The following is a 17,552-nucleotide window of genomic DNA, read 5'->3' as shown; positions in this document are numbered from 1 at the left end:
TTCAAGTCAGTCTGATGCCTCAGGAAGAGATGCACTTTAATAAATGATAAGTAACTTCTGACAAATAGATCTAACTTTGGTTTGACAACCTTCATCTCTGTCACCCTCCAGAAGTTCACGCCAGCAAGATGAAAGAGCTTCCAGAGAAGCAAAGAGAATGCAAACCAATCCCCCTCCCCCCCAATTTGATGGGAAAAGGGAAAAAAGAGAGACCAAAATTATCTTAATGTATTAGCAGAGCCAGGCTAATGTGAGTCAACTGTTTTCCTATCCCCAAATAGCAAATGCTTGCTTAGATTAAAGCCAGAGGTTAATGTTTTGTGGTTTTTTTGTTGCACTTACTATAAAGGACCCTGTTACCAGATCTGTACAGTAATGTCTCCTCCATAACATGATCAGTTACACTATTTTGCTTAAGGCTGATGGAAGCCAAAGCCCAGCTTCGGAAGGACTTAATACATAGCATCTCAGAAGAGTTAGCAAAGTGTTGTTTCTAGATGCAGCCATGATAATGGCACTATCCCAGAATTAATGAATGCAGTGCAGTGAGATCAAGTGAGCTGAATTGGCCAAAACAGTGGCCTCTTTTCAACATAACTTATACTTCTTGGCATTGGAGGAAAAGCTGGCTTGGGGTTCCCAGTGTGTTCTGGGGCATGTTGAATAAATTATAAAGGTCAGAGGTCTGGGGAAATCTCACAGTGTTAAGTACTGAACTGGCATTGATTGGACTATGACCAAGCAAGGAAGAGTCTGTTAACAAGGATCCAGGTCCCATCTTCCACTCCCAAGAGATGGTCACATAAAGGCACTTGTCATGTGAAATGGAAGGCAATACAGTCATCTGCATGCCCTTAGCATGCTGGTACATTTAGAAATATGAGGTATTGTACAAATGAGAGATAAAATTATGCTACGTTTAGCATAATAAGCTTATGTGAACTGTCACTTTAGATCACTGAGCGACTAAGGCAGCAATCCACAAGTTGTGCCCTTTACATCTTGATGCAACTACAACTGCCCATTATGATAGGAGCCAACAAAGCACATCACTGGTTTATAATGTTGCCTATTTTAACATCAGGCAGGGCTCTGCCATCTCTAAAACCAGGAGCCAAGTTCAGCTGGATGCAGAATTGGGCTATGCCGCTACAGTCCCCTCGTAAGGTCTGAAAACATCATTCTATCCACAGGGCAGCAAACAGACCCAGCAAAAATGATAACCAGTGAATCAACACTTTCAGATGTAGGACATTAGAGGTAAGGTTAGTCGCAGTTCAAAAGGATCCAGGATGCCATCCCTATCCAACTGGTCCTACCCTACGTGAAAGAGATGGCAACTGGACTGGATCAACTGGACTTGCAAGGCTTGCCGTTGTAAATGCTCTTCTCTAGGTATTGATAGGGGGCAGGGGGAGAAGAGGGGCGTGGAATCTCCTCAGAATAGGCTGCTTTCAGTTCAAGTCCTGTTCCCCAATGCTTTGTCGAAGGTATTCCTCATAGAGCTTTCTCTGCAAAGAAAGAGTGTAATTTTTTAAATTTCCTGTGCTAGTCAACCCGTTTCTCTGGTTACCACAGAATCCAAACAGGACTCCTATTCTTGACCACTTACCGTATTTTTTGGACCATAAGATACACTTCCCCCCCCCAAAAGTGTGTGTGGGGGGAAATGAGGGTGCGTCTTATGGTCCGAAGGTGATCTGTATGACCAGCCCCAACCTCAGCCATGGAAAGCAAGGGAGATTGCCAGGAGCACGAATTGGCACGTGCTGATCTCGCGCTGCTGCAATCTCCCTCGCTCCGTTTCAACCTGCTTTCTGCAAGAGAAAGCCGGGCCGCAGGGCCGCCTCTGCGGGTACTGCTCTAACGCGGAGAGGGAAGGACAAAGAGGGAGGGAAGGAAGGAAAGAAGAGACAATGGGAGAGGGAGAGAGAGAGAGAAAAAGAGAAAGAGAGGGGGAGAGAGAGAGAGAAGGAGAAATAGGGAGGGAGAGAAATGGAGAGAGAAAGAGGGAGAGGGAAAGTGAGAGGAAGAGAGAGAGAGAAAGAGGGAGAGAGAGACAAGGAGAAAGAAAGAGGGAGGGAAATAGAGGGAGAGAAAAAGGGAGAAATAAAGGGAAGAGAAAGAGAGGGAGAGAAAGGGAGAGAGAGGAGAAAGAAAGGGAGGGAAATAGAGGGAGAGAGAGAAAGGGAGAACTAGAGGGAAAGAGAAAAATAGAGAGGGAGAGAAAGGGAGAGAGAGAGAAAGAGGGAAAGAGAGGAGAGAGAAAGAAAGAGGGAGGGGGACAGAAGGAGAGAAAGAGAAGGGGAGAGAGAGAAATTAAATTAGTAACATGGTTGTTAAGTGAATCTGGTTTCCCCACTAACTTTGCTTGTCAAAGGCTGCAAAAGGCGATCACATGACCCTGGAACAATGTGACCATCATAAATATGAATCGATTGCCAAGCATCCGAATGTAAATCACATGACCCTGGGGATGCTGCAATGGCCATAAGTGTGAAAAATGGTCATGTCACTTTTTCAGTGCCGTTGTAACTTTGAACAGTCACTAAGTGAATTGTTGTAAGTCGAGGACTACCTGTACTTTATCATTTTTTTTCCTTTTTTGGGGGGGGGGTGTCAAGTTTTTGACACCTTGCTGAGCGACTGGTGGTACTCGGACATTGCCTTGTCCTAAAAGTGGTGCAATGGATGAAAAGGTTGAAAAGCCCTGTTTTAGTATACCGGTACTATTTGGTTCAGAATATTTTTCTTCTTGTTTTCCTGCTCTACAAACTGGGTGCGTCTTATGGTCCAAAAAATACGGTAGGTCCTACAGAATAGAGACCAGTCGCCATGTGACAACTTCAAACCACCCCATTCAAGTTCCCAAAGCAGTAACCTTCTTAGCCAAGACCACATCCAATACGTAATCCTGTCGATCTTCCAGCTGCCGCTTCTGCTTTTTGGAGAGAGTGGGCTTCATTCTAAGTGGGACAAAAGAGACGAAGATTATAAGAAGTGTGGCGAACAGCCCTTCCCGGTAAACAGGAACATGTTCTGTTCCAGTGTCCTGTTTGTGTGTCAGGGACAACCCCTTTTTCCTTTTAATCAATAGGCTGGAAAAAAAAACCCAACCCAAATTTATTTACAGTTCCAAATAATAAAGTCTTTCAAACAAAAAAGCAGCAGAATATTTTCTGCAACCAAAAATACATGATTCAAAATATCCAACAAGAGTCAAATAAGAGTCAAACAGATTAGCAAGAACAGACCAGGATTCTCTTTGAATGTCTCCGAACGGTTGCCTTCAGCAACCAGCACCACCCACGCCTTCCCCTTTTATTATCTGTCCCAAGACATGGCTTCTCAATGCCTTCTTCTCCTTTCACTGAGTTGCCTCATAGATTTTCTCTGCTCTGCTCTGCTGGATTGCCTTCTGCTTCTAGCGTCTCTGAACAGATACAGCTGTGATTCCTCTGAGTCCCACACCACCTCCTCACACAGCTGAGCCTCATGAGAAACATGACTGGAGGGGCCAGGCTGAGAGTCCTGGAGTGCATCAGAGTCTCCCTCCGACACCGAAGGCTCTCCAAACCCTTCCTCCTCTTCCTCCTCCTCCTCCTCCTCCTCAGATTCCTCAGACTCAGCTGCTGGGAGCACAGGCTGACACTGAATCACAACAGAACGTTCTTACCTGAGAGTGTAGCTGGCCAAGAGCAGGAAGAGAATCGAGAGGAAGAGAAGACCAAAAAACACTGTTAAGGTTTGATCTTCAGGGACAAGCCTCCAGACTGATGCAACCGGTTGCTGAAAATTAGGATTAAGAATAAATGATATACTTGATATTAGCTGAGTTAAACGTAAGTTTATCCACTTGCACTTTTAAGAAAATAATAATATAAATAAATTTCTGCCAACAATGTCTGAATTCTATGGCAATAATGCACAGGTATCCTTGACTTACAACGGTTCATTTGGCGACCATTCGAAGTTACCGTGGCACTGAAAAAAGTGAATTATGACCATTTTCCACCCTTACAACCGTGGCAGCATCCCCATGGTCACATGATTTACATCTGGATGCTTGACAATGGACTCACATTTATGACGGTTGCAGTGTCCCAGGGTCATGTGCTCATCTTTAGCGACATTTTGACAAGTCAAGTCAACGGGGAATCCAGATTCACTTAACAACTGTGTTACTAATGCCCAAGATGGCATGCCCAAGATGGCGGACGTGCTCGGCTGAGCTCCGCGAGCACCAGCTGCTAGGCGTCTCTTGGGAGCCCCTCATGAGCCTTCGGGCTTTTTGAGATGGGGATTGGGGGATTATGGCATTAGGGTGCGAGGCAATTAGGAGGTCGTCGAAGCTGGCAGTGACCTACTTAGATTTTATCTACCGAGCTGCCCGTCTGCTGGCCCTGCTGTCCTCCGGCTGTTTCCTTTGCTGCTGCCTTTTACGGACCATTTGCAGCTGCTCGTGGCCGACGCCGGCTGTTTTCTTCTTGCTGCTCCTTCCCGGACTGTCTGCAGCTGCTCGTGGCCGACGCCGGCTGTTTTCTTCTTGCTGCTCCTTCCCGGACTGTCTGCAGCTGCTCGTGGCCGACGCCGGCGTTTCCTGCTGTTCGGGCCGTTTTGGGCCGCCTTTGACGCTCCTAGACCGGCTCCGGTTGGCGAGGAGGACGCCCGTGAGTCTGCTCGGGCGGCAGCGATTTCGGGCGGCGGCGATGGCGGCGATAGCGGCGATGGCGTGGGCGTCGTCTCCGGTGCTGGTTGCGGTGGTCTTTGGGCCGCGCTTGGCGCCGACGGCGGCCCGCGCTCGGCGGCAGCGGCGGCAGCATGCGTTTGGCGGCGACGGCGAAGATGGTGCGTTCTGGCCGTTCTCGGCGGCCAACAGCTGGTGGGACGTTTCTGGGGCCTGCTTTCGGCGGCACCGGCGTCCCTGGGACTGTGTGGCCCGTTCGCGGTGGCTGGCTTTGGCGGTTTTTGGGCTTTTGGCCCTCTCGCCGGCGGTGGGGTCCCCATGTTGCACTAGGTCGCCTCGGGCCGCTTTCAGCAGCGGTGTCGCCCTCGGGCCGTTTCGGCGGTGGAGAGGGCGATTGTCAGTCATCTTGGCGGCGACGGCGTCTTCAGGCCATTTAGTGGCGGATAAGACGACCGCGGGTCATCATAATGGTGCAAAGATGACGTGGTTCCTGCACCGCTTTTGGACTACTTTTGCAGCGACGACGGCGACTTTGGACCATCTTCATTATCCTGGCCTGCCTACACTTTTGCCTCGGACATATGGACATATATATTTATCATCTTCCTGCCTACCCTCCCCCCTCTCCCCTTGGATTTTGGACACACCTGGGAATCGGCCACGGTGGGAGAGTGGCTTGACTTTTCCATTTGCAGCCCCATAGAGGTGGAAGTTCTATGGGGTTTGCCTACCCAGAGGATATCTGGTCCACCTCCAGGAACAGAGTTGCAACCCGTCGTGAGAGGGTGGGGGGCGGCCTGTCTCTGGGGCACCCAACTGAGTGGCAGTGAAGTTGGGTGGGGATCCAGATATCTGTCTTCATGTTTCGATCCTCCCATGGACATAACTAATGGGATGCCTATCCTGGACTTGCTAGACTCATGCGACAATACACCAGCATGGACTTGTGCGCCCTCAGGGGAGCCCCCCTCTCCTGGGTGCGACCCGCCTCCTTAAACACTCTTAACCTCGATGACGGGCCCGAGTTTTGGGACCCTGAGAGATGGCTGGGCAGGGGCAGGGGCCGTCAACACAAATTTAATAGAAGGCCTCTGATTACTTTTTTATCTAAATTTTTACGGGGTTAGGGAGAGGGGTGGGAGATAGGGGTTGTCTGGCTATGGGGGGTGGCCAATCAACCATGGCTCAGGCCAGACTTGGGTCCGACCGCTCGGGGGGAGAACGGGTTGTGGTTGTCTCCGGGGCTCATGAGCGGGTCGTGGGATTACCGATTCCCACGACGGGGAATGGCAGCAGGTGGATAGACAGAGGGCCGTATCGTTACCGGGAGGGCCGTCTCCGCTATCTGCAAGCGGTGAGGCGCTCCGACCCTCTGCTTCTTCCTTGAGGTTCCGGGAGCGAGGATGTGCAGCCTCCTGAGCTCCGGCTGGTGTACCTGAATGCCAGGTCCGTGGTTAACAAAGCTCCCCTCGTTAGGGATTTAGTTGAGGGTGAGCACGCGGACCTGGCTTGCATCACGGAGACTTGGTTGGGACCAGAGGGTGGGGTCCCTTTGGTTGACCTCTGCCCACCAGGCTTCCGGATGCTACATCGGCCACGAGCTCATGGTAGGGGTGGGGGTGTGGCGGTGACTATGAGGGAGACCTTATGTCCGCGGGAGACCACCGTTCCTCAGATAGTCGGGTGTGAGTCTCTCTTTGTGAGATTTGGTTCTGAGGCGCAGTTGGGCTTGCTGCTGGTGTACATTTCGCCTAGTCGCGCAGCGGCAGCCCTGCCCGAGCTGCTCGATATCCTCTCGGGGTTGGTGGTTGAATTTCCCAAACTTATTGTTTTGGGAGACTTCAATCTACCATCCCTGGGAGGTTCATCTGAGCTAGCTCGGGAGTTCATGGCTTCCATGACGGCCGTGGACCTGACGCAAGTAATTTCTGAGCCTACTCATGAGGGAGGCCACACCCTTGACCTGATTTTTTTATCTGGACGGTGGTTGGATGATCTTGGTGGGGGCTCTCCATTCATTATGCCCCTGTCATGGACCGATCATCACCTCCTGCGGCTGGTCTTCCGTTTTGCCACCCCCCGCCGTGGGGGTACGGAGCCAATTAGATGGTACCGCCCCAGACGCTTAATGGATCCTGATAGATTCCAAGCGGCGCTGGGGTCCCCACCTGCCTCCATTGCTCACAACTCGGCAGATGCCTTAGTGGAACCTGGGAAAGGGCAGCCACTGAGGCACTTGACCGGGTTGTACCCTTGCGGCCCCTGACCCGGTGCAGATCCCAGCGAGCTCCATGGTTCTCCGTGGAGCTCCGGGAGATGAAGCGTCAGAAACAGGGCCTAGAGAGCTGTTGGAGGTCTAGCCGATCCGAACCGGACCGGTTGCGGTTAAGAACCCATATTAGGTCTTATCTCGCAGCGATGAGGGTGGCGAGGTGTAATTACTTCTCCACCCTCATCGCGTCCGCAGATAATCGCCCGGCCGCCCTGTTTAGGGTGACTCGCTCACTTCTTAATCAGGAGGTGAGGGAGGATCCCTTGCAGGGTCGTGCCGAGGAATTTAGTCAACATCTGTCGGATAAAATCGCTCGGATTCGGACCGGTTTGGACTCCAGCTGGGCAGAGTCTGGCGATCAGGACACGGGCGGTCTTGTCAATGTTATCTGGGAAGAGTTTGATTCTGTGACCCCTGATGAAGTGGACAGGATTATGGGAAGGCTGAGCTCCACCACATGTTTATTGGACCCGTGCCCTTCCTGGCTGGTTTATGCAGCTAGGGAGAGGACACGAGGCTGGCTCCAGGCGGTTATATCTGCTTCTCTGAGTGAGGGTTATTTCCCCACTGTCTTGAAGGAGGCGGTGGTGAGACCTCTCCTCAAGAAGCCTGCCTTGGACCCAGCTGTATTGAACAACTTTCGTCCAGTCTCCAACCTTCGCTTTCTTGCGAAGGTTGTTGAGAGTGTGGTGGCGCATCAGCTCCCTCTGGTCCTGGATGAAGCGGATTATTTGGACCCCTACCAATCGGGTTTCAGGCCCGGGTACAGCACGGAGACAGCATTGGTCGCTCTGGTGAATGATCTCTGGAGGGCTCGGGATAGGGGATATTCCTCTGTCCTAGTCCTATTAGACCTCTCGGCGGCTTTCAATACCATCGACCATGGTATCTTGCTGCGGCGCCTCAGGGGATTGGGAGTGGGAGGCACAGTTCTTCAGTGGTTCTCCTCCTATCTCCTGGGACGCTCGCAGTCGGTGTTGGCAGGGGGGCAGAGATCGGCCCCTAGGTCTCTCGTTTGTGGAGTTCCTCAGGGGTCGGTTCTCTCGCCTCTCCTGTTCAACATCTACATGAAACCGCTGGGTGAGATCATTCGTGGTTTTGGAGTTGGGTATCATCAATACGCCGATGATACCCAACTTTTCTTTTCGACCCCAAACCACCCCAGTGATGCCCTTGCTGTGATGTCCCGTTGCCTGGAGGCGGTTCGGGTCTGGATGGGGAGGAACAGACTTCAACTCAACCCTGACAAGACTGAGTGGCTGTACATTCCGGCATCCCGGGACATTCAAAATGTTCCATCTCTTTCTATGGGGGGTGAGCTCTTACCCCCCGTGGATAGGGCTCGCAACTTGGGAGTCCTCCTAGATTCACGGCTTACACTGGAAGATCATATAGTGGCTGTGACTAGGGGGACTTTCGCCCAGGTTCGCCTGGTGCGCCAGTTGCGGCCCTATCTGGACCGGGATGCCCTGTGTACGGTCACTCATGCACTCGTGACCTCTCGCCTTGACTACTGTAATGCTCTCTACATGGGGCTTCCCTTGAAGACCACTCGGAGGCTCCAACTGGTACAGAATGCGGCCGCGAGAGTTGTCTTGGGAGTTTCCCGGTACTCCCATGTTACACCTTTGCTCCGCGAGCTGCATTGGCTACCAGTTGTCTTCCGGGTGAGGTTCAAGGTCTTGGTCATGATCTTTAAGTCCTTACATGGCATGGGTCCGGGTTACCTCGGGGACCACCTGCTGCCGGCGTCAACTTCCCTCCGCCCAGTACGTGCCCACAGAGAGGGCCTCCTCAGGGTGCCCCCGGTCAGGGAATGTCGACTGGTGGCCCCCAGGGGGAGGGCCTTCTCTGTGGGCGCTCCGGCATTATGGAACCAACTGCCAGCTGAGCTCCGGATGGCATCAGACCTCCGATCCTTCCGCCGCGGGCTGAAGACCCACTTATTTGAATTAGCTGGTCTGGCCTGATGGGGGAATATGGATTTTTAAATTGGTGTTTTTTAGTACTTTATTATTGTTGTTTTTTAACTGGGCACTGGTTTAATTTCCTTTTAACTTTTGTATCGTTATTTATATATGCCCTGTGAACCGCCCTGAGTCCCTAGGGAGAAGGGCGGTATAGAAATCAAATAAAACTAAACTAAACTAAACTAACTTAACAACTGCAGTGATTCACTTAACAAGTGTAGCAAGAAAGGTCGTAAAACGGGAGAAAACTCACTGAACAAATTTCTCAGCAACATAAATTCTGGGCTCAATTATGGTCGTAAGTCGAGGACTACCTGTATATATAATTAGCACACGCCTTAAATATAATTAAAGTAGTCAGCAAAGTACTTATAACAAATAGTCATTCTCTGCATGATTGTTTCTGGACTTCCCCAACCATAACCAAAACTTTCATTAACTTAGAGAAGGAAGACAAGATAAAAGAGAAGTAAAGGTTACTCAATTGTGGTTTTGCTAGTTACGCAAAGGGTCACAAAGTTATAATTTGGATTCTTATCCTATTACCCTAGGCTATCATCTGTTCTACTTACAGCAGGCTTTAGACAGTTCTATTTCTATTGGTGTAAGAATTAGAAACTTGATTATTACATATTTCTCCTGCAAAAAGAAAGAAAATGAAAGAAAAAGAGAGAGAAAAAGAAAAAGAAAGAAAGAAAGAAAGAAAGAAAGGAAAAGGAAAGAAAGAAAGAAAGAATGAAAGAAAGAAAGGGAAGGAAGGAAGGAAGGAAGGAAGAAAGAAAGAAAGAAAGAAAGAAAGAAAGAAAGAAAGAAAGAAAGAAAGAAAGAAAGAAAGAGGAAAGAAAGGAAAAAAGGGAAGGAAGGAAGGAAGGAAGGAAGAAAGAAAGAAAGAAAGAAAGAAAGAAAGAAAGAAAGAAAGAAAGAAAGAAAGAAAGAAAGAAAGAAAGAATCCTGAACTTTGCAATACTGGGCTATTCTTGGTCATTGGTGTATAACATACGTTCCTTAGGTTTTGTGCTGTTTTTTCTACAGCTTTTAGAAGCTGCATCAGCTTGTGTTGCTTTGTGGATGTAGAAACCTGTTTCCCACACCCTCAAGGCGTGAAAGCTGAGACTCTTAAGGATATGGAATCCAATGTCCTGCACCAATTTTTCTACGCAAAGCAAAACGAGGCTTAATTGGGGGGGGGGGGTACTGTAAAGTGAGAAAAGGGTGCTTTGGGGACTCTAGGGAAAAAGACGCCAAGATACTCACTACGTATAGTTCCAGGGCCTGACTTTGCTTCTCCCCCAGGACCAAGGTCCACAGTTGGCGAGCAAATGTTGTGCCAAATATCAGTGTCAGAAGAAGAAAAGTAGGCAATAGGCAACCCACCATGCCCATAAGCATCCCATGGAAGAAAGCGCGGAAGTTGCTGTTTCTGGCCTTGCTGGGTAATAGAAAAAAGCGAAAAAGCAAGGACAGCATGTAGGATTCGGGAAGAAATTTAGCTGAATAGCATTAAATCCTGCACTGACCCCCAAAATAGCCTACTATCTTCAGAAGATGTTAGTTTCCTAGGATCTTCTCTTAACTATAATCTTCTCACCCCTTTTAAAGTGAAGGTCAGTAGCCAGAACCTTCCAGTCCCAATTACATTTGAAATAACTGAATGTGTAACCATCCTTCCTTTAAAGGAGTCTAGATTATTCGTCTACATTCAAATTCAAGGCACTTAAAGGTAAAGGTTCCCCCCGCGCATGCGTGCTAGTCGTTTCCGACTCTAGGGGCCGGTGCTCATCTCCGTTTCAAAGCTGAAGAGCCAGCGCTTGTCCGAGGACGTCTCCGTGGTCATGTGGCCGGAATGACTAGACGCCAAAGGCGCACAGAACGCTGTTACCTTCCCACCAGAGTGGTTCCTATTTTTTGACTTGCATTTTTTTATGTGCTTTCGAACTGCTAGGTTGGAAGAAGCTGGGACGAGTAACAGGCGCTCACTCTGCTACGCAGCACTCAGGATTCGACCCGCCAAACTGCCGACCTTCTGATCAACAAGCTCAGCGTCCTAACCCACTGAGCCACCGTGTCCCTTATTCAAGGCACTTACAATGCTCCATTTTTGTGGGATTTATTTCCAAGTAAATGTCCGCAGGACTTGTGCTGTAAGTTACCCAACAGTCCTTTGAGGCAGGTCAAGCAAGCAGCTTAAGAGCATGCTTTCAGTACATTTTCTACTCACTTTCTACTCATTTCCCCCCACACACACACTGCAATCTTGTTTATCTCTCAACAGCTGTCAACTCAGAATCTGCCACTCCGTTATCTCAATTTATTTCATTATTACTTATTTATTTAAATTTATTTGCCACCCATCTCTCCACAAGGTGACTGAATTGGCCATCTTACGATACAAATTCACACTCCCGGTTTTCTACCCCGGATCTGATATCCCGTCCATCTTTGGTTGTAAATGTTGTAGAACCTGTCAGATGTTAAGTCTCCCACTCCCACAATGCTCTGTTCTTACCTGTCCTCTTCTAGCAAACGCTGTGTGGCCTCTTCAATGAGCCGGCAATCCCTTTCCAGGGCATTGAGTGTATGCTGCACAGTCTGGCTGATGGTCTTCTCAATTGTGCGACAGACCTCCTCAATCTGATTAACACACCGACTTGGCTAAGGGTGAGCGCATAACCTACAGTCATCTTTTTGCAGATAATCTGTTGGCAATCTTTTTTCAGTCCCAATTTCTCTACCATCCATCCCAAGGTTCACCCATCCTTCCAGAAGCCTGGATTCCTCATGGCTTCTGCTTCAATCTTACATCTAAAAATCACTCCCAAGTTTATCACTCACCTTATTGGGGTTGGGAATGTAAATTGTAGGCATGTCAAACCCACACTTATTGAGGCCAGGACGTTTACAAAGTTCTTGAACAATTTGCATCAGCACCCTCTGTAAGACAAAAAGGGGAAAAAAATCACACGCACACGATTTGACAAACTGCCATTCTCAATTCCTTCTGTTCCATGAGAGAGCCATTCCCCATCCCAATCTGTGCCCATTATCCATGGGAGACTTTCTACCTGTCGATCACCCTCAGCGCCTGCCTCATCGGCTTTGCTCAGATAAAAGCGTAACTTGTCTCCGTGCTCTTCATTGATCTTCTCCACTATGTTTAAGGTGCGTTTGCAAAGAGCCTGCCCCATGGGATCAAAGAAGACCAGGATGAGATCGCAGAGTTGGCCTGAACAAGATTGTAAGGGAAGGAGTTAGGTTGTTGCATACGTGGGGAGAAAATTTCCTACAGAGTCAACGCAGTCGTCTACCAGGAGATTTTGGAGCACTTTGTGCTTCCTTCCGCAGACGAGCTTTATGGGGATGCTGACTTCATTTTCCAGCAGGACTTGGCACCTGCCCACACTGCCAAAAGCACCAAAACCTGGTTCAATGACTGTGGGATTACTGTGCTTGGTTGGCCAGCAAACTTGCTTGACCTGAACTCCATAGAGAATCTATGGGGCATTGCCAAGAGAAAGATGAGAAACATGAGACCGAACAATGCAGAAGAGCTGAAGGCCGCTATTGAAGCATCCTGGTCTTCCATAACACCTCAGTAGTGCCACAGGCTGATAGCTTCCGTGCCACGTCGCATTGAGGCAGTAATTGCTACAAAAGGGGCCCAAACCAAGTTCTGAGTACATATGCATGCTTATACTTTCCAGAGGTCCGATATTGTTCTATGTACACTCCTTGTTTTATTGATTGCATGTAATATTCTAATTTTCTGAGATTGTGGATTTGGGGTTTTCATGAGCTGTAAGCCATAATCATCACAATTATGACAAATCAGGGCTTGAACTCTCTTGCTTTGCATGTAATGAGTCTATGTTATACATTAGTTTCCCCTTTTAAGCTGCATTACTGAAATAAATGAACTTTTGCACGATATTCTAAGTTTTCGAGTTTCACCTGTAATACACCAGTAGATCATTTCTTTCAAGCTAAGGGCTACTACAGTAGAAAATGCCCTAGGCTAAAATCTGTTCTCCCATCACCATGCCGGCATTTTCTTCCAAAACCCAAAATAGCTCTCTGGCACATTTTTCTTAAGACAGAAGCCATTCCTGGGTTACCTGTATTAATCCATCTTCTCTCAGGCACATCTATTCTCTTTTGAGGGCTAGATTGACTTGGCCATGCTCCAATTTAATAGAATCCCTCTTCAGGCACCAAGGCTATTTCCTGAAGATACACTCACCAAACCAGATCAGTGCTCCTTCCACATCAAAAGGGTATTTCATATCACCATCTACCAAGCCTGGAGTGTCAAGAAAAGTGATCAGAGGAAATTGTTTCTGCTTGGAGGTACAAATCTCAGTACTCAGGTATTCCGGCACTCCTAAATAAAGAGCAGAATGTGTGAAAATTTACTAGCAGCTTCTTGCCATTAAGAGATGACAAATACCATGTTCTCCTAATAATCCTAAAACCAGATACCATACTTCAAATTTCATTGCCAATATGAATTATTGCAGGCAAGCTGTCGATGATCAATTACCCCAACTTTTAAATACCAGCTTCCTGATCAAAGGCAATACTCATTGCCAGGGCACACAACACTGTTTTGAATTAAAAGCCAACCCTTGACTTCTCTCCAGTTGCAACTAACCTTTGAAGTTCTGCAAGATCTGGAAATGAGGATAGAGGTGGAGTGTAGCATTGCCCTGCAGGAAAGGAGTGGAAGAGCAGAAGGCTTTAGAATACATGACATTAGTATGGCTGTAGCAGATGGCTTTTAAAGTCCTGGTGAAGGTGAAGGTTCCCCTGCACATGCGTGCTAGTCCTTTCCGACTCTAGGGGCCGGTGCTCATCTCCGTTTCAAAGCCAAAGAGACAGCGTTTGTCCAAGGACGTCTCCGTGGTCATGTGGCCGGCATGACTAGACGCCAAAGGCACGGAACACTGTTACCTTCCCACCGTAGTGGTCCCTATTTTTCGACTTGCATTTTTACTTGCTTTCGAACTGCTAGGTTGGCAGAAGCTGGGACGAGTAACAGGCGCTCACTCTGCTACGCGGCACTCGGGATTCGACCCGCCAAACTGCCGACCTTCTGATTGACAAGCTCAGTGTCCTAACCCACTGAGCCACCGCGTCCCTTTAAAGTCCTTAGTCAAGTCCTATTGAGCAAGTGTGCACAACTATTTCAGGGCTGAAGGCTGCCCTTGATTTTTTTTTGGTGGGGTACCATTGTGTATGCTCAAAAGCTAGATGGGCCCAGGACAAAAATAAGTGCAACTTATTACAATTGAATTAATTAAGTATTATTAATTATATTGTGTCTCCTGCATTTTCCTTTCTGGACACCTGTTTGAAGCCATGTTTGGAAATCCAAACATCTGACTAACCCCAGGACTTAAGTCACAAGCTTGCTCTAAACCACCAGCAAACTCATTGTATCATCTAGGTAGTGGGAAATCCATGGCCCTCCAGATGTTGTGAAACACAACTTTCGGCATTCTTCATCATTGCTTATTTTGATTAAGAGTGCTGGAATTATAGCTCCGCAACCAAATCTGCACTACCTGTGCCCAGGAAGAAAACATCAGCAGGTTGGGAGAAACCTAAACCTGTTAAGGGGGGTGGGGAGAGAGGAAAAGGATGGGGAAAGAAACTTTTAAATATCTTTATATAAGCCTATTCAACAGTTGTATGTTGACTGGCTGCTGACAGGAAAACAAAACAAAGCAAAACAAAACTGGAGGAGAGGGAGAATTGACTGCCTGGAGGGAAGGGCAGTGGCTTTTGAAGAAAGGCAGGTCTTACTGGTTAAACAGCAGTAGCCATAACAGTGAAACATACAAAGCGATATTACAAATGAGCGTCTCTGTAATCTCACCGTGAGAGATTCTCGCTTCTTTCCACTAGTGATGAAAGTGAAACCCTGAGTCTCAATTGCAACCCCGGTACGTTGGATGTGTTCCTCCACATACCTGCACAAAAATATCAAGAAAACCCAAGACAAAATCTTTCTCTTCTTTGTGGGCAAGATCATGGTTAAAACTGAACTGAAGATGGGAAGTGTAGTGTCACAACACGCTCAGACCCAATTTCCTGAAATGTCCTGGGTTGTTAAAATTGCTACAAGTGTCTCAACACCCATTTCTTCTTCCATTACATCAGCATCATTTGTGTCAATGACACAAGAAATTAGGCGTCTCTGGATTACAATCCCTTTCCATGTTTTAAAACTAGTTAGTAAAAATAGGAACTTTTACTGAAACCCAGTTCATATTCAGTATAATCAACAAACTGTATTCTTTCCCCAGTAGCCTTTAATCACTTCTTTTGACATAAAACTGGGCAGAAATACGAGAGGTTTTTACCCCTCAGAGGAGCTATTTAGAGGTTCAGCTTCTCATGCTGACATCTTGCATAGAAGTCTTTCACTAGTATAATACACCCTTTCTTAAACACTGATGTTAACAAATAAATGATAACTTCACCGTTTTTTACCAGACATTATAGTTAAAGTAAATTAGAAACAATTATTGCATGATCTGAACTCTCCCAAACCCCATAACCTACAGGTTGCCTGCAATTTCTTGTACAGGTAGTCCTTGATTTACAACAGTTCATTTAGTGACCATTCAAAGTTACAACGACCACTGCAGCATCCCCATGGTCACACAATCAAAATTCAGCCGCTTGGCAACTGACTTGTATTTATGATTGTTGCACTATCCCGGGGTCATGTGATCCCCTTTTGTGAACTTCTGACAAGCAAAGTCAATGGGGAAACCAGATTCACTTAATAACAGAGCCTTGGTGGAGCAGTGGGCTAATGCCTCCTTAAGTAACACCAGCTGCCTGCAATTAGTGCAGGTTCGCATCCCACCAGGCTCAAGGTTGACTCAGCCTTCCATCCTTCCGAGGTAGGTAAAATGAGGACCCAGATTGTTGGGGGCAATTAAGCTGACTTTGTAATAATGCCGCTTGGGGGGGGGGGGGCAAAAGCCCTAATAAGCAGGCATATACATAGAATGAAGGCTATTGCTAAGCACATTGATTTGTGCTTAGAGTGTAAGCCGCCCTGAGTCTTCGGAGAAGGGCGGGATATAAATGGGATTAAAATAAAAAATAATTACAAAAAACAGTGTCCCTAACAACGGCAGGGATTCACTTAACAACGGTGGCAAGAAAGGTCGTAAAATGGGGCAAAGTTCCTTTAACAAATGTCAACAACACTTAACAACATAAATTTGGGGCAAAATTGTGGTCGTAAGTCAAGGATTACCTGCACGATGGATAACTTTCTAGGATTTCCCCAGAATGCCTTGTGCCATACCACCCTCTCCCTTAAGATTTACCCAGAATGCCCTGCACTCACACCAACACCCCTTGGCTCTGTATCCTAATGACGCCATTCCCAGTTTTGACTTCCCTTGATTAATTTTCTGGCAGTCCCCTTCAGCTCACCAGTTGATAAAGCTGCTCTTCCCAGCACTGTGGTTGCCCATCACCATGACAGTCACTCTGCGGCGAGGGGGAAGCAGGGTTAGGCCCAGGCGCTCTCCTATGGTCACCAAACCTGGGAGCAGAGCGGGAAAATTATTATTTATTATTAAACTTATGGCTGACACTTGGCATATTGTTTCACCCCTAAAGAGAAAAACCCTCCCCTCCCCATTTCCCCCCCCCCATCCTATCCCCTCAACTCTCACCCTGACCCGGGTGCACATAAAGCGAGTGGGCCTCCCGGAGGACTCGTTCTGTCACCGACTCCGTCCCACCCCCGACGGCGGGGTTGGCGGCTATTCGGGGCTTCCCACCCCGGCTGCCTGGCATAGTTTGTGGCGGCTAAACCGGCAACGGAAGCAGCGAAGGCGACTGGGGAAGAGGGAAGGAAAGAACTACAACTCCCGAAAGGCATTTCGCGGGAAAAGGACAAGCGGGGCGCGCTCGCGCAAGCGTGCTTTTCGATCGACGTCTGTCGGCGCTACGTCGCAGAACTACAATTCCCGTGAAGCCTCGTAGCCACAAAAAAAAAAAAAAAAAAAAACAACAACCCGCGTATTTAAACCTTCCCGTCAGGATCTTAGGGGATGACGTGGCAATAGGTCTTTGCAGAAATTTGCAAATTTGTTCCCGATCGTACAGCGCTTGTTCTTGGACGCTTAGCGCGAATAAATGATGCAAATGTGGAAACATAAAGTCGTCCGGGCCAGTGTATTTAAATTGGTCCCCGCCCCCCTATTCTTCTTGGGGTTTTTTTTTCTCTCTTTAGAAGTCCTCTGAATCGTTTGAATACAGGTAGTTGCGATTGTCCGAGTATTATTTTTTGGAGGGCAAAAGGAATCTAAAGAGAGAGAGGTTGGTGTGGTGGTTAAGGCACTTGACAAAAGTCAGGAGACTGGGAGTCCGCCTTAGACCCAAAGCTAGCTGGATGATCTTGGGCTAATCACTCTTTCTCTAGGATGAAGGCAATGGCAAAAAATTTCAAATATCTTGTCAAAAAACTAGTCCAGGCAGTTGTCAGGAGCCAATACTCGGGGAACCAAAAAAGAGAGAAAATCTTGGTTCTCTTGAAAACAACTTCTCTGACTTGATGCCTTCTAAATATGGTGAAATATATAAGATTTGGATT

At 47.8% G+C, this 17,552-nt stretch overlaps 1 protein-coding gene across 1 annotated transcript; it reads right to left on the bottom strand.

Moving 5' to 3' along the window:
* Positions 1 to 1,342: 1,342 nt before the first annotated feature.
* Positions 1,343 to 16,799, bottom strand: LOC310648838 (uncharacterized protein). Its single transcript, XM_083376900.1, has 12 exons — positions 16,630 to 16,799; positions 16,385 to 16,496; positions 14,805 to 14,898; positions 13,578 to 13,632; positions 13,167 to 13,307; positions 11,992 to 12,152; positions 11,762 to 11,860; positions 11,436 to 11,581; positions 10,184 to 10,358; positions 3,677 to 3,789; positions 2,882 to 2,966; positions 1,343 to 1,511 (listed from the first exon to the last, which is right to left on the bottom strand). The coding sequence occupies exons 1-12, from the start codon at positions 16,751 to 16,753 to the stop codon at positions 1,455 to 1,457; spliced, it is 1,362 nt and encodes a 453-aa protein (XP_083233026.1). The 5' UTR covers positions 16,754 to 16,799; the 3' UTR covers positions 1,343 to 1,454.
* Positions 16,800 to 17,552: the final 753 nt, after the last annotated feature.

Source organism: Vipera ursinii, assembly GCF_947247035.1.
Source record: "Vipera ursinii genome assembly, chromosome: Z".
NCBI classification, from domain to species: Eukaryota; Metazoa; Chordata; class Lepidosauria; order Squamata; family Viperidae; genus Vipera; species Vipera ursinii.
This window is presented reverse-complemented; position numbering and strand designations above follow the sequence as displayed.